The 13,009-nt window shown below is 34.7% G+C and overlaps 1 protein-coding gene across 1 annotated transcript; it reads left to right on the forward strand.

Moving 5' to 3' along the window:
- Positions 1-633: 633 nt before the first annotated feature.
- On the forward strand, positions 634-10,203 carry LOC105156898 (cullin-1). Its single transcript, XM_011073155.3, has 20 exons — positions 634-768; positions 1,694-1,882; positions 1,979-2,078; positions 4,548-4,733; positions 4,955-5,002; positions 5,088-5,291; positions 5,491-5,568; positions 5,742-5,831; positions 5,922-6,002; positions 6,117-6,179; positions 7,285-7,320; positions 7,394-7,480; positions 7,578-7,727; positions 7,807-7,862; positions 7,945-8,065; positions 8,152-8,313; positions 8,405-8,548; positions 8,639-8,857; positions 8,951-9,118; positions 9,532-10,203. Exons 2-20 carry the CDS (start codon positions 1,749-1,751, stop codon positions 9,631-9,633), a joined length of 2,229 nt encoding a protein of 742 aa, XP_011071457.1. The 5' UTR covers positions 634-768; positions 1,694-1,748; the 3' UTR covers positions 9,634-10,203.
- Positions 10,204-13,009: the final 2,806 nt, after the last annotated feature.

Genomic DNA, 13,009 nt, shown 5'->3' on the forward strand with positions numbered 1-13,009 from the left:
TTTTAACATATCAAGAATTAGTACCTCAATTCGGATTGGGATAATTACACCATCATCCTTTAAGATTTGGTGTAGTTATACATGTATTTTTTTATTTGAAAAATTTTATTTATTATCTTTGATGTTTGTTCTCATCTATAGATCTATATGTTAGTCAAAATTTACAAAATATGCTGATATTAATAAAATAAATAAATAAAAATATTTACTCCAAATTGACTTATTATTGACGTATTGTGGGTCAAATAAATATTTTCTGATTAAATTACCATTATACATCTTCGTACGTGTTAATGCATGTAATGAGATACATCTTCAACTTTATAAGGATAATTTGATCAAAAAATATTTATTTTGACCTATAATAAATCAGTAGTAAGTCAATTAGGGGTAAATATGAATTTTCAATCAAATTTTTTGCTAATATTAACAAATTTCGTAAGTTTTAACTAATGGATTGATTTATTTGTCGAATATAATTAAAAGCAAGGAGTTTATATGTAATTTTTTAAACTATAAAAAAATTATGCGTAATTATATCAAATTTCAAGGGGGATGGCGTAATTATCCCATGCGAATTTATTACTTTCTCAAGGGCGAAAAATAAGAACACTAAAGTTTGGGGATCTAAAAGGAATTACGATAAGTTCAGCGGACGATTTAAAAAGATATAAGACGGAAAATGAACCTGAGAAGAAAGAGAATAAAGGAAAACAAAAAAAAGACGAGAGAGATTCACATCTCACCCAAATTCTCTCTCCTCTTCAGGTATTTTCTCTCGCTAACCATACATACATCGTATCTATGTCTGTGTTTTCCGGGCTCTTTTGTGGGGTTTCTGTGTTTTTCCTTGGTGACCATGCATGTGTATTAACAGCCGATGGTTGTTCGTGCAATTGGTGTTGAATCTGTTTTAATTACGGATCCCGATGTACAGATAATTGTAGCTGTTGAGCTTCAATTTGGTTTTGAGTTGAATTTTGAGGAGTTTTGATTAGGGTTTTCGGCTTGTTAGCGGAGCTTCGAGTGATTGTTAGGGTTTTGTTGTTCAATTTGTTATTTTCTGTGGGTTATTTTGTGGGATTTATTTCCTGTCGTTTCTGGAAGTAAAGTGAATGTGCTATGGTGGACTCTTGGCGTGTTGATGAATTCCGAGCTTATGTTGGGTTTAGTTTTTCAATGTTTAGTTTAAATAGCTATATATGTTCTAATTGAACCTCTATCAGGTTTTTGCTGGTAGTTGTTTAGTTTGGGGGTTTTGGATTACAGGGAACCTTTTGGAGGTGTTTTGGAAAAATCTTTTAGGGTCTAAAGTTAATCTTCATGGTTAAATCTAAGGTGGGTTGTGTTTTCTTTTATTTAGTCTGCTCATTCATGCATTGCCACATCAATAGTTTCTACTCTTCTTGTGATCAATATTTCGGGCTGCTTGTCGTGACGACTATTCTAGTAATAGCTATATTTGGATTATTGAGGTTCTTCTTGAATGAATACTTTCTACTCAAGCTGAATTTATTAGCAAAATTTATTGATCATGAACGAATTATTATTCAATCTAATTTATTTTTCTATTCTTCATTGCTTATTGCATCTAATAGTTTGTTATCTTTGACGTCCTCTTAAGTAGTGACTTCATATGATCTTCTGATTGTTCTCTTTCTAGCTTTTAAGTTTGTTAATGTGGCAATGGCAGGTAGTGAACTGGCATTAAGTTGTACCTTGATCTTGGGCTGGTACAGAAGTTGACAATGAACCAGCGGAATACCATTGATTTAGATCAAGGATGGGACTTCATGCAAAAAGGGATTACAAAACTGAAAAATATATTGGAAGGACTACCTGAGCCACAATTCAGCTCAGAGGACTACATGATGCTCTACACGTACTATTTCAATGCTTTTATCTGGTTAATACGGGAACTTGTTGGCTGTTATTGACTTCTCAATTGTTTATGAGGTTCTTTCATTCTTATTTACAGGACAATATATAACATGTGTACCCAGAAGCCCCCTCATGATTATTCTCAGCAATTGTATGACAAGTACCGGGAGTCTTTTGAAGAGTACATTACTTCAACGGTAAGGATGACTGGGTTCTGTTTACTGACGTAATACGGTAATAAAGTCCTTATTCACATGCACCTGAAGAATCCATTAAAGTTCTGGGTGCTAGACTTGGAATATTTGAACATTGTACCAACATGGTAGCTTTATGATGGTGATTCACCACTCATCTATATCTCCATGGAAGTATCTCTTCCATTTGTACCTTTATGGACTGTATTAAAGGTGCATAACTGCATATTCGATTTTCTATTCATAATATGCAAGTGCTGACAGCTGATTGCATATAAATGTCCTTCTTGCTTTAGATGTTTTTGGTTTGGTAATTTATTCTGCATGATGATTTAATAATTATTTTCATAATATTGGTTGGTTGGACTACTTACCTTCTAATGGCAGTTGTACGTGAATACCAAACTTCTTAAAGGATTGAGTTATTTCATGTTTGGTTCCCTTTCCCTTTATTCATGGAGAGGGTTTGTGCAAAAATGTGACAAAGGGATAATTGGAAGATGCCAAGAACCGTGATAGTATTCTTGTCTGAGAAAGAAAAGTTATGTAGAAGTTCTTGTTAGAAATAGAGAAGGCAAAATATGTTATTGTATATTACAAATGATGTCCAATCTCTAACACATAAGGGTGTATATAGAGGCTAAGTACAAATCATAGTTATGAAAGCCATGCCATGGCGCAAGCCCAACGCCAGTTTTATAATAGGGAGCTAATGCCGCTGGGCTTGCTCCTGGAGTAGAAATTCTGTGGTGCCATAGTGCGCCATGTGAAAGCACACACACGGTTGGTTTGACGGTGTAGTATGCAGAAGCAAGTATAAGCCTTCACAAATTGCCAATTGCCCTCCCCGATCCCAAGTCCTGGAAACACAAGAATTTGTAGAAAATTTAGTTACGCAATTATCTCTTAGTAAATTTGCTCACAGATAATCTATTACATTCAAGATTAGGCACAAATAAAACTGAGTGAAGGACAAGTTCGAAAAGCCAAATCCAACAACTTTTAACACGAGCCATCGGCTACCTGAACTTTAATTGGGTTAGGGCAGACCGAGAGGAGGAAAGGAGTACCTTATTCCCATGTGGTCGGACATCCCAGATTTGTTCCATGAGTTTGAGAAGCTTTTGAATGTTATAAAGGTTAGGGATATACCACCTCTATATATTATACTCTGTTTCTTGATCCTACATTACTAGGACCAATTTGATGTCGAGGGACGACTGATGAAGGACCTGAATGTGAAAATGTGGCTGGGATGATGATTGGTTTTATTCAGCCAGAATTTTCGCGACCGGATAAGGGAGTGAGACCTGAACAGACTGGAAAAAAACTGGATGGATGCAGCAAAGTCGAGCTATGGTTAACTCTGATATTTCCGCAAGTTACAAGATACAATATCTTGAAGTCCTATCTTCCTGCTTTGTTTAACTCTGATATTTCCGCTATGTTTCTTGCTTTGTCAAGTTACAAGATATTTCCGCAACATAGATGCAATATCTTGAAGTCCTATCTTCCTTGAACCCAACATAGTCTGCACTAGAGGTAAGCTTCTATCTTCACATGTGCATGTCGCTTGAACAACAAATAGTTTACTAGGAGCACCCTTTATATATTTCAAGATCCTGACCGCAGCCTCCTAGTGAACCGTTCGTGGCTTATCCATAAACCGACTAACTAATCCAATTGCAAAGGAGATATGAGGCCTAGGCCTAGTCAGAGTCAAATAGATCAGTTTCCCCACAATTCATCTATACTTCACCATTGTCCTCTTAAGTAATTACCATCGTCATCCCAAAAATCAGGATTAAAGTCGATGGAAATATCTGCAGGTTTAGTTCCAAGAAGACCAGTTCCCTGGAGCAGATCAGTAGCATATTTCCTCTGAGATAGACTGATGGAGAAATTCTATGCTTGCTATAAGCAATTTCAACACCCAAGGAGTATGGTTGTCGTCCAGGATCATTGGAGATAAAATGTTTATGTAGGTAGGCCTTGTTGACTTCAGGGCATTGGTTGAAGAGTGACAAGAAGAGTGATCACTCAGACTATTCTTGTGGTGAATCACTGAGAAACATGGCCACGATTCTACTGAATTTTGACGCAACGGTATAGATGGAGTTGGTTAATGTACAGTGAGCTTCTGTGGACTAGAACATCATCAACTTCAGAAATTAGGTTCAATCAGTGGTAGACCAGGAAATCCTAGAGTCATGATCGGGTCTGACAAAGTGATCTTTAGCATTTTAGTGGGTCATCCCTGTTTATGTAGTTTTGCTTTTCTTTATTCTAAACTAAATTTTGAGGCTGAACTGAAAATTAGGATCTAACAGACTACCTTGCAAATGACTTTAGAGTTATGGTTAAATTTTATATTCTAATTTTACCATGGTTTATTCATACAGTTAGTTTCTTAAATTGGATTTATTTTCTTGTTTTTGCCATGTATTTTTGACTTTCTTATTTTTAATTTAGGTATTGCCTTCTTTGAGGGAGAAGCATGATGAGTTCATGTTGAGAGAGCTCGTGAAAAGATGGTTGAATCATAAAATCATGGTGCGATGGCTTTCAAGATTCTTTCACTATCTTGATCGGTACTTTATAGCCAGAAGATCACTTCCAGCACTTAAAGAAGTTGGTCTGACTTGCTTCCGGGACCTGGTAACTTCTGGCTATATTCCACATTCATCTCTAGCTGAGTTTTATCGCTTGATCTAATAGCCGAGATTCATTTCTTTTTGAAAATGGGATTGACAGAATATTTATGTGGATTGTCAGAGTCTGCTTGTTCTTCTCTCCCCCTACTTGTTTTAATCCTTTCCCCCCCTTTTCATTTTTCTGTTGGGTTTTTGAATGTTTTGGTACCTGTATTCTGGTTTCAGGTGTACCAGGAGATAAATGGGAAAGTGAGAGATGCTGTTATATCACTGGTGTGTTTTGTTGTTACTTTCCTTTATACCATACTATCTTCTTATTCTTCTATTGAGGTTTCTATATAATATTTTTTCTCTCCAGATTGATCAAGAGCGGGAAGGAGAGCAAATAGACCGGGCTTTATTGAAGAATGTATTGGATATCTTTGTTGAAATTGGAATGGGGCAGATGGATTATTATGAGAACGACTTTGAAGCAGCAATGCTGAAGGACACAGCTGCTTACTATTCCCGGAAGGCTTCAAACTGGATCTTAGATGATTCATGTCCTGACTATATGTTGAAAGTAAATATACATTATTTATCCTATTGTAATTCAGAAACCCAACCCCTCCAGAGTGCAGGTTGAAATTGCATGCTCATAGACACACACACACACACACTCTCACTTTCTCTCTCATCAACACCAATATAATGCGGTGCCTAACGTGTCTGGGCACACCACTTCCCTTCATAATTTATAACATTCATTTTTGGAAATCCAGGCTGAGGAGTGTTTGAAACGAGAAAAGGACAGAGTTTCCCATTATCTTCATTCAAGTAGTGAGACAAAGTTGCTTGAGGTTTGTTCTTACTCTCGGATAATCAGCTCTATAAGCAGGGCATCTATCAGTTTCCCGAGTACTGAATGTGTTTTAATGTAGTTACCGGTCTGATTTCTTAAGTTTTTCTGACTCAATAGAATTATTTTATTGTGTTTATATTTATATTAATTGTTGATTCTTAATTCTGGTAGAAAGTACAACATGAGCTATTGTCTGTGTATGCAACTCAACTGCTTGAGAAGGAGCACTCTGGTTGTCATGCATTACTCAGGGATGATAAGGTATTTGCTCTGCAAAGTCTTTATTTTTATATTTGGATGTTATATTTTTTGGCGACTCTTTGACGCTAAATCTAGCCTTTTGTCCATTAGGTAGAAGATTTGTCAAGGATGTATAGACTCTTTTCCAAAATACCTCGAGGGCTAGAGCCTGTGGCCAATATATTTAAGCAGGTTTGTGATTATTTTCTTTTTGCCTTGTAGAAAGTGAGTACGACTGCAAGATTTTATACTGCCAGTTTTACCAAATTGTTGTATGTGTACTAACATTTGGTACCCCAACCACAGCATGTTACTGCTGAAGGTACTGCTTTGGTTAAACAAGCTGAAGATGCTGCAAGCAACAAGAAGGTTGGTTTGCTATTAACTAATCTTAAATTTGATCTTGTGGAATTTCTTTGCATTATCAAGCTTATGTTTCTTTTCTCCTATTTAGTTGCAGGGTATAACATATTAATGAGTTGTGAAAAATTGTCAGTAGATTTGGACATTCTCATGCATTTATTGTTTTTATATGGTGGTTTAGTAATTAATCCTTGCACAAATGAAAAGTGGGCCTGTTATGACCATGTTGGTTTTCCTTAATTAGTATGGCTTTCATACCCATGCCTGTATTGGTAAATGTTGTCCATGTTGCATAGGGGATCACATGCATATTGTATCACATAATAAAACATCACTCTTAATCTCCCAAAAGAATGTTGTCAATGTCTTTTGTAAAAATTTTGGTTGGTTTATCAAAATATAATCATCGAAAGAAGTCAAGTCCTATCCATATTGCTTAATAGATGAATAATAGAGAAGGGGAAGAGGTGGTGTTTGCATAGGTCTATCTGATCATGATATACTAAAAATATGAAACATCTCTTGCTAAATGATTTCAATAAACATATTTTCTTCTAAGGTTCTTGTAATCATTTGTCGGACGCAAAAGTTTTTGATTTTCTCATTCTCAGTTTGTGCAAAATAAACTGTGGAATTTCACATGCTTTTCTCCCGAATTAGAGGCGAATGTCTGAGAAGTCTTTTGGCACGTTGAGTACCTGTATGGTGTGGTTTTTATAAATACTTGTTTTTGGTCACAGAGATATCCCTAGAATACTCCATACAGCTTTCTCTGTTTACACGCAAAAACCATATTTAAGGTTGACTTACAAGCATATCATTGTGTAGGAATCAAAACAAGATATAATGTCATTGTTTAAAAAGCTTATGCTTTACATAGGTGAAGAAGTTTTTGAGTTGTTTTCCCAAAAGGAAAAAAGTTGTTCCGGAAAACATAGTGCTGTGGCTTCCTTTTCTGTTTCCTATTAATATATGCTACAGCAGTATGTCATATGTCAAACCATTTCCCACTACAAAATGGAGGAGAATGTTTTAAAATGTTCTGCTAAATATGTTTTCTATGTTTAATAAGTATTTGCATAAATTTCTAATTATTTGTCATCTTTTACAGGCAGATAAGAAAGATGTCGTTGGGCTGCAGGAACAGGTAGCTTTTACTTAATCTTCTTGATCTTAAAAATGTTTTCACATGTTGAAATTAATCCTTGCTTTGGATCCAGGTATTTGTCAGAAAAGTTATCGAACTCCATGACAAATTCATGGCATATGTGAATGATTGTTTTCTAAATCACACGCTTTTCCACAAAGTAAGAATTATCTCACAGCTTCAATTTTTTGTAAAAGAAAACCTTCTTTCGCTCTGGCATTAATATGATTTTCACAATTCGTTTGGCCAACTTATAGGCTCTCAAAGAGGCGTTTGAAGTCTTCTGCAACAAGGGTGTTGCTGGAAGTTCTAGTGCAGAACTTCTTGCCACGTTTTGTGATAACATTCTGAAAAAGGGTGGGAGTGAAAAGTTGAGTGATGAGGCTATTGAAGAAACACTGGAGAAGGTGTGTATTTCAACTTTGGTTTTCTATTATTATGATGTACTGTTTAAAAGCTGTGATTGAGGCTTTACATATCCTTCAGGTGGTGAAACTGCTTGCTTATATCAGCGATAAGGACCTGTTTGCTGAATTCTATAGGTGAATTTTCCAAATTAGGTGGCGCGTTTTACTGCTATGAAGTATGCAGTATATTTATTCTTTTTCCTGCTGTTGCTAACAGGAAAAAGCTTGCCCGGCGCTTATTGTTTGATAAAAGTGCCAATGATGAGCATGAGAGAAGTATCCTGACAAAGTTGAAGCAGCAATGTGGTGGCCAATTTACATCAAAAATGGAGGGGATGGTTAGCTCTCATATTATTCCCCATTCTGAATCTGCAACCTTTGTTACAATGTCATTTAAATACTTTCACCTTTTCAACTATTTCAGGTCACAGATTTAACACTAGCCCGGGAAAATCAAGCAAGCTTTGAGGAATATCTTAGCAATAATCTGAACGCAAATCCTGGGATTGACTTGACAGTGACTGTCCTCACTACTGGTTTCTGGCCAAGTTACAAGTCGTTTGATCTTAACCTTCCAGCTGAGATGGTAATATGCTTGTATAAGGGAAATCTTGTATGTTACAGAAACCATCTTGTCACTGACATCTTTTGATTGTTACTTTGAACTTTTCTTCTAGGTCAAGTGCGTTGAAGTATTTAGAGAGTTCTACCAGACAAAAACTAAGCATAGGAAGCTTACGTGGATATATTCATTGGGTACTTGTAACATCAATGGAAAATTTGAGCCGAAGACAATAGAGCTTATTGTGACAACCTATCAGGTTATTTGGCAGGACAGATAGTAACTCACCATACCTGATTCCTGTCATTGGACATTATATCGATTGAAGCTCTTAAACTACTTTTTGTAGGCTGCTGCCCTGCTGCTGTTCAATGCCTCTGATAGATTGAGTTATCAGGAAATCATGGCTCAATTGAACCTATCAGATGATGATGTTGTTAGGTTGCTTCATTCACTGTCATGTGCCAAGTATAAGATTCTGAACAAGGAGCCAAATACCAAAACAATTTCTCCTACTGACGTTTTTGAATTTAATTCAAAGTTCACCGACAAAATGAGAAGGATCAAGGTACCACTTCCCCACCCTCTATTCCTCTGTGAAATAGATGTCAGATGTGCAATATTCACTGACTATATTGTTAACTGTTTCATGGGGATGAAGATACCTCTCCCTCCCGTGGATGAGAAGAAGAAGGTCATTGAGGATGTTGACAAGGATAGACGGTATGCCATTGATGCCTCAATTGTGCGTATCATGAAGAGTAGGAAGGTCTTGGGCTATCAACAGTTGGTAATGGAGTGTGTTGAGCAATTGGGTCGAATGTTCAAGGTACCCTTGGGATTTACCCTTTTTTTACTTTTCGATATTTTTGTCTAGGTTAATTATACCAATATCTCCTTGCAGTTTGTGTAATTACTGGTTAGATCCCTCTCCCTTCTGGATTTACTAAGCCTCCCTCTAAGTTGCCGTTGCTAAAATAACCTTACTTTTCCCTCCCTTTTGGGGGTAGTTATAGAGCAATTACACCCTTATATTTTGTTAAAGTGGAAGTCGTATTTTTTAACATAACTACAATCAAAGGGATTGGGCTGGCATGTATCATTGTAAACTGAGACAGGAGGTTTTAGTAATTTCAAAGATGGAGGCAAATAATCTGTAATTCCCACAGAAGTCATCATAACGTACCCTTTTCTATCTATTTAGACATTGATATAACTGAACTGTAACATTGCATTACGCAGCCTGATGTTAAAGCAATCAAGAAGAGGATCGAAGATTTGATCACTCGCGACTATCTGGAGAGAGACAAGGACAACCCGAACTTGTTCAAATACTTGGCATGAATCAAACAAGCTAGTGATCAAATATGCAATTCTATCCCTGCTTTAAGACGATTCAAAAAAGTATGCGGACACCTGCTGAGCTGAGACCTCAAAAAATGCTGCCAGAGGTTTCCATCACTTTTTGTGACGATTTACTGGATGCAACAGGCGTGAGAATTCTTGTACATTTTGCAGTAGAAACCGGTAAGGACCACCGCTGCAGATTGGTCCATGTTGGGTAAAAGGTGTAATTTGACAGGTCTGAGCAGTGATACGAAATCCAGCTCTCCTCTTCAGATTCGATTTTCCATTGACTAAAATATGAAGATTCGGTTAAAGTAGCCTCCAGAATGCTGTTGAGTCTTTCATTTCTTACTATATACTTCTCTAAGATGCATCGGCTGTTGATGCTATGTGTTATATATATGTCGTTTTTCTTGGCTCTATTTTCTGATGCTGAACTGTTTAGTGCTTGCTCGTAGTTCGATCTGATCTTGTGTAACATTGTATTACGTTTTTAGCTTTGTAGCAGCTGCAAACGACCAAAAAAAAAAAGAGGTTAAAATAATAAAATATCAGCTTGTTTGACCACTCATTGAGCAGTTGGTTCTCAGTTTCTGGGCAGACACTGGAAAATTTTTTGGTCCTCATGTCATTGGTTCTCTCTCTCTCTCTCTCTCTACACTAGTCGCAGCTGTATCTAATCAGAACATTAGAACATTTCATTAATTCCTATATTTTAGGAATAATTACACTCCTCTCTTTTGAGATTTGGTGTATTATACGTAAAATTTCTGTGGTTTGAAAAATATATTTAGCGCTCATGGCTAGTGGACCAAAATGATGACTTTTTCAAAAGTTAGGGGACTATTTGACAGTGCTAAAGTTAAAGAATTAAAAGGCTATTCGCCATAAGTTGCGGGACTAGTTTTGGAATTAACCCAATTTTTCATGTGTCACTGTATATACTTAGTAATTTTAGTTTACTTGTCTCGAACTTTATTTTAGGTTGTTCCAACTCCACCACTAGGCGTTGATGGTCTTTCAATTAGTGTCAACTTCGTTAAGCAGGGTAAACAGTATGTTACACTAAAATTTTTGTAAAGTGCTGTGAGACAAGAACTTGTGAAGAAGAAAAGGAGAGACTACTAAAGTTTGGAAAAGTACATGATGTTAAATATATTAAGTTTTTTGTCAGCGTTAGGGACGAATTGATGTTGATTTTCTAATACAAAATAAATTATAGTACGTAATGTGATATTATAATAACCTTTGTAAGTTATTATTTTGCAAATAATTTTATATTTCATTTTGTTGAGAATCACAATGACATTTATTTTATACATGGTCTCGTAATTTTTGAAATTTTTCTATATATCTGTCAAGCAAATAAGAGTATAATACACTAAGTAAATATTTTATGGAAGAATAGTATAGGAATTTGGCATTTTTCAATTTATCCTTTTCAATATTCCATCCATTATAATTTAGATCTCATTAAATCTATAAATACATAATAAAATATTGGTAATAATACTATTATTATTTATATTTTTTTTTATTCACTAGTTTATCTCTATTAGGAGTCTTTATTGTAAACCTAAGAAACACATAAGCTAAACTCGTAGTTCAACACCTTTCGATTATTAAACAAATGTTTCTTTTTTTAAAAATCTTAAATTTTTATCACAGTCATACATCAATAGACATCAGAGCCAAATTTTGATTAATTCGCTTTCGCACCCAATTAAAGTTTTCATTTTTCTCCATCATCCAACATTTTTCTTTTCTTCTTTCTCTTACCAATTTTCTAGGATTCTTAGGCATTTTTCTTTTTCTTTTTAGTTTTCAAACAAAAAGAAAGAAAATACAAAATAAAAAAATACCTATCAATGAGAAAACAACTGCAAGTCGACTCTTCGCCTGAGCGACCGTCGACTGTGTAGCCTCCAACCTGAGCTTGGCCTTTGGCCGCCCACCACCACCTCCATTCGCGCGCCACCAACATAAATATATTTATATATTTGCACCTAACCTTAAGATATGTTAATATAATTCATCTATAATAAAATAGAAACATATATAATTGTATATCTCTATCCGTAAGGCTTTCAAGATTTTTGTTGGGTAAATTAGTTAGTTAGTAATGTATTTTTTTTATATATTTTAAAAAACTATGTAGAGAATATTATTTTTTATTTAATTAATTTAGATAAATGTACAATTCAGTGAACTAACCAAAATTCGCATTCAAATTGATATATATAAAAAGGCAAAATTATATGTTTGGTCATGTAACTATAGGCCGGGACCATTTTTTTTATTATGTAACCTACTCAATTTTCATATTTAATCATTTTTAATGAATTTAGTTCTGAACATCTCATATTTAGTCGTGTTTTTGGTAAATTTCGTCATGCATTAACAATTTTAGTGCTAGTGACGTATAATTAAATGTCAAAAAAATGAGACGTACTCCAGTGTGAAGGAGACCAAAATTATCAATACAGAACTAAATTTGTCAAAAGAAAAGGGTAAATATTATATTTAGTCCCTTAAATTTTTATTTAGAATCACTTTAATCCCTCGAGTTCATTTTTTTATTTTAACATCCTTAAAGTTTCATTTTTGTTTCAACTTGGCCCTCAAACCATTTTTCGGTAAAAAATGGTCAAAAAAATATATTTTTTGGAGGGTAAAATGGTCAATTTAAGTTTTATTTTCTCACTTCAGTCCCTTAAGTTTGTAAAAAAATCAAATTAGTCATTTCTTAGTGTCCACATGTTGAAATTATCATCACATAATAAAATTTTTCGTGTTCTTTACTCAATGCGTTAATTTATTAGATTTTTGTGACATAGTTAGAATGTTTTCTTATTCATTGGCACTGGCATGAAAACCCGTGCTATGCACGAAAATTTATAAATTCAAAAATCTTTTTGTAAATTCTAAATTCATAATGGTATATATGTCCTATTTTAATGACAATCTTGCTATATACAATATTTCAAATTTATTTATACGATACTTATTTGACCGCAATTAAGCTAATTTTGACCAGCATAATATAATCATCGAGACAATCACTCATGATACAAAGCAGTTTTGTATAAATAAGTTTGTAATATTGTATATATCACGACTGTCATTAAAATACGACATATATACCATTATGTAATTTAGAATTTATAAAAAGATTATTAAATTTATAAATTTTCAATAGCGCACGGTTCATGCTAGTGCCAACAAATAAGAAAACGTCAAAGCTATTTTACAAAAGTTCAATAAATTAACGTGTTGAGTGAAGAACATAAAATTTTTTATTATGTGATGATAATTACAATATGTGGACACTAAGAAACAACTAATTTGAACTTTTTACAAATTTAAGCGACTA

Source organism: Sesamum indicum, linkage group LG3, assembly GCF_026168435.1.
Source record: "Sesamum indicum cultivar Baizhima isolate 11 linkage group LG3, ASM2616843v1, whole genome shotgun sequence".
Classification (NCBI taxonomy): Eukaryota; Viridiplantae; Streptophyta; class Magnoliopsida; order Lamiales; family Pedaliaceae; genus Sesamum; species Sesamum indicum.

Coding starts and splice junctions, on each gene's coding strand:
- LOC105156898 (XM_011073155.3), top strand. CDS start 1,749: ATGAACCAGCGGAATACCATTGATTTAGATCAAGGATGGGACTTCATG. Junction 7,481..7,577: donor ATCACACGCTTTTCCACAAA/GTAAGAATTATC, acceptor GCCAACTTATAG/GCTCTCAAAGAGGCGTTTGA. Junction 7,728..7,806: donor TTGAAGAAACACTGGAGAAG/GTGTGTATTTCA, acceptor CATATCCTTCAG/GTGGTGAAACTGCTTGCTTA.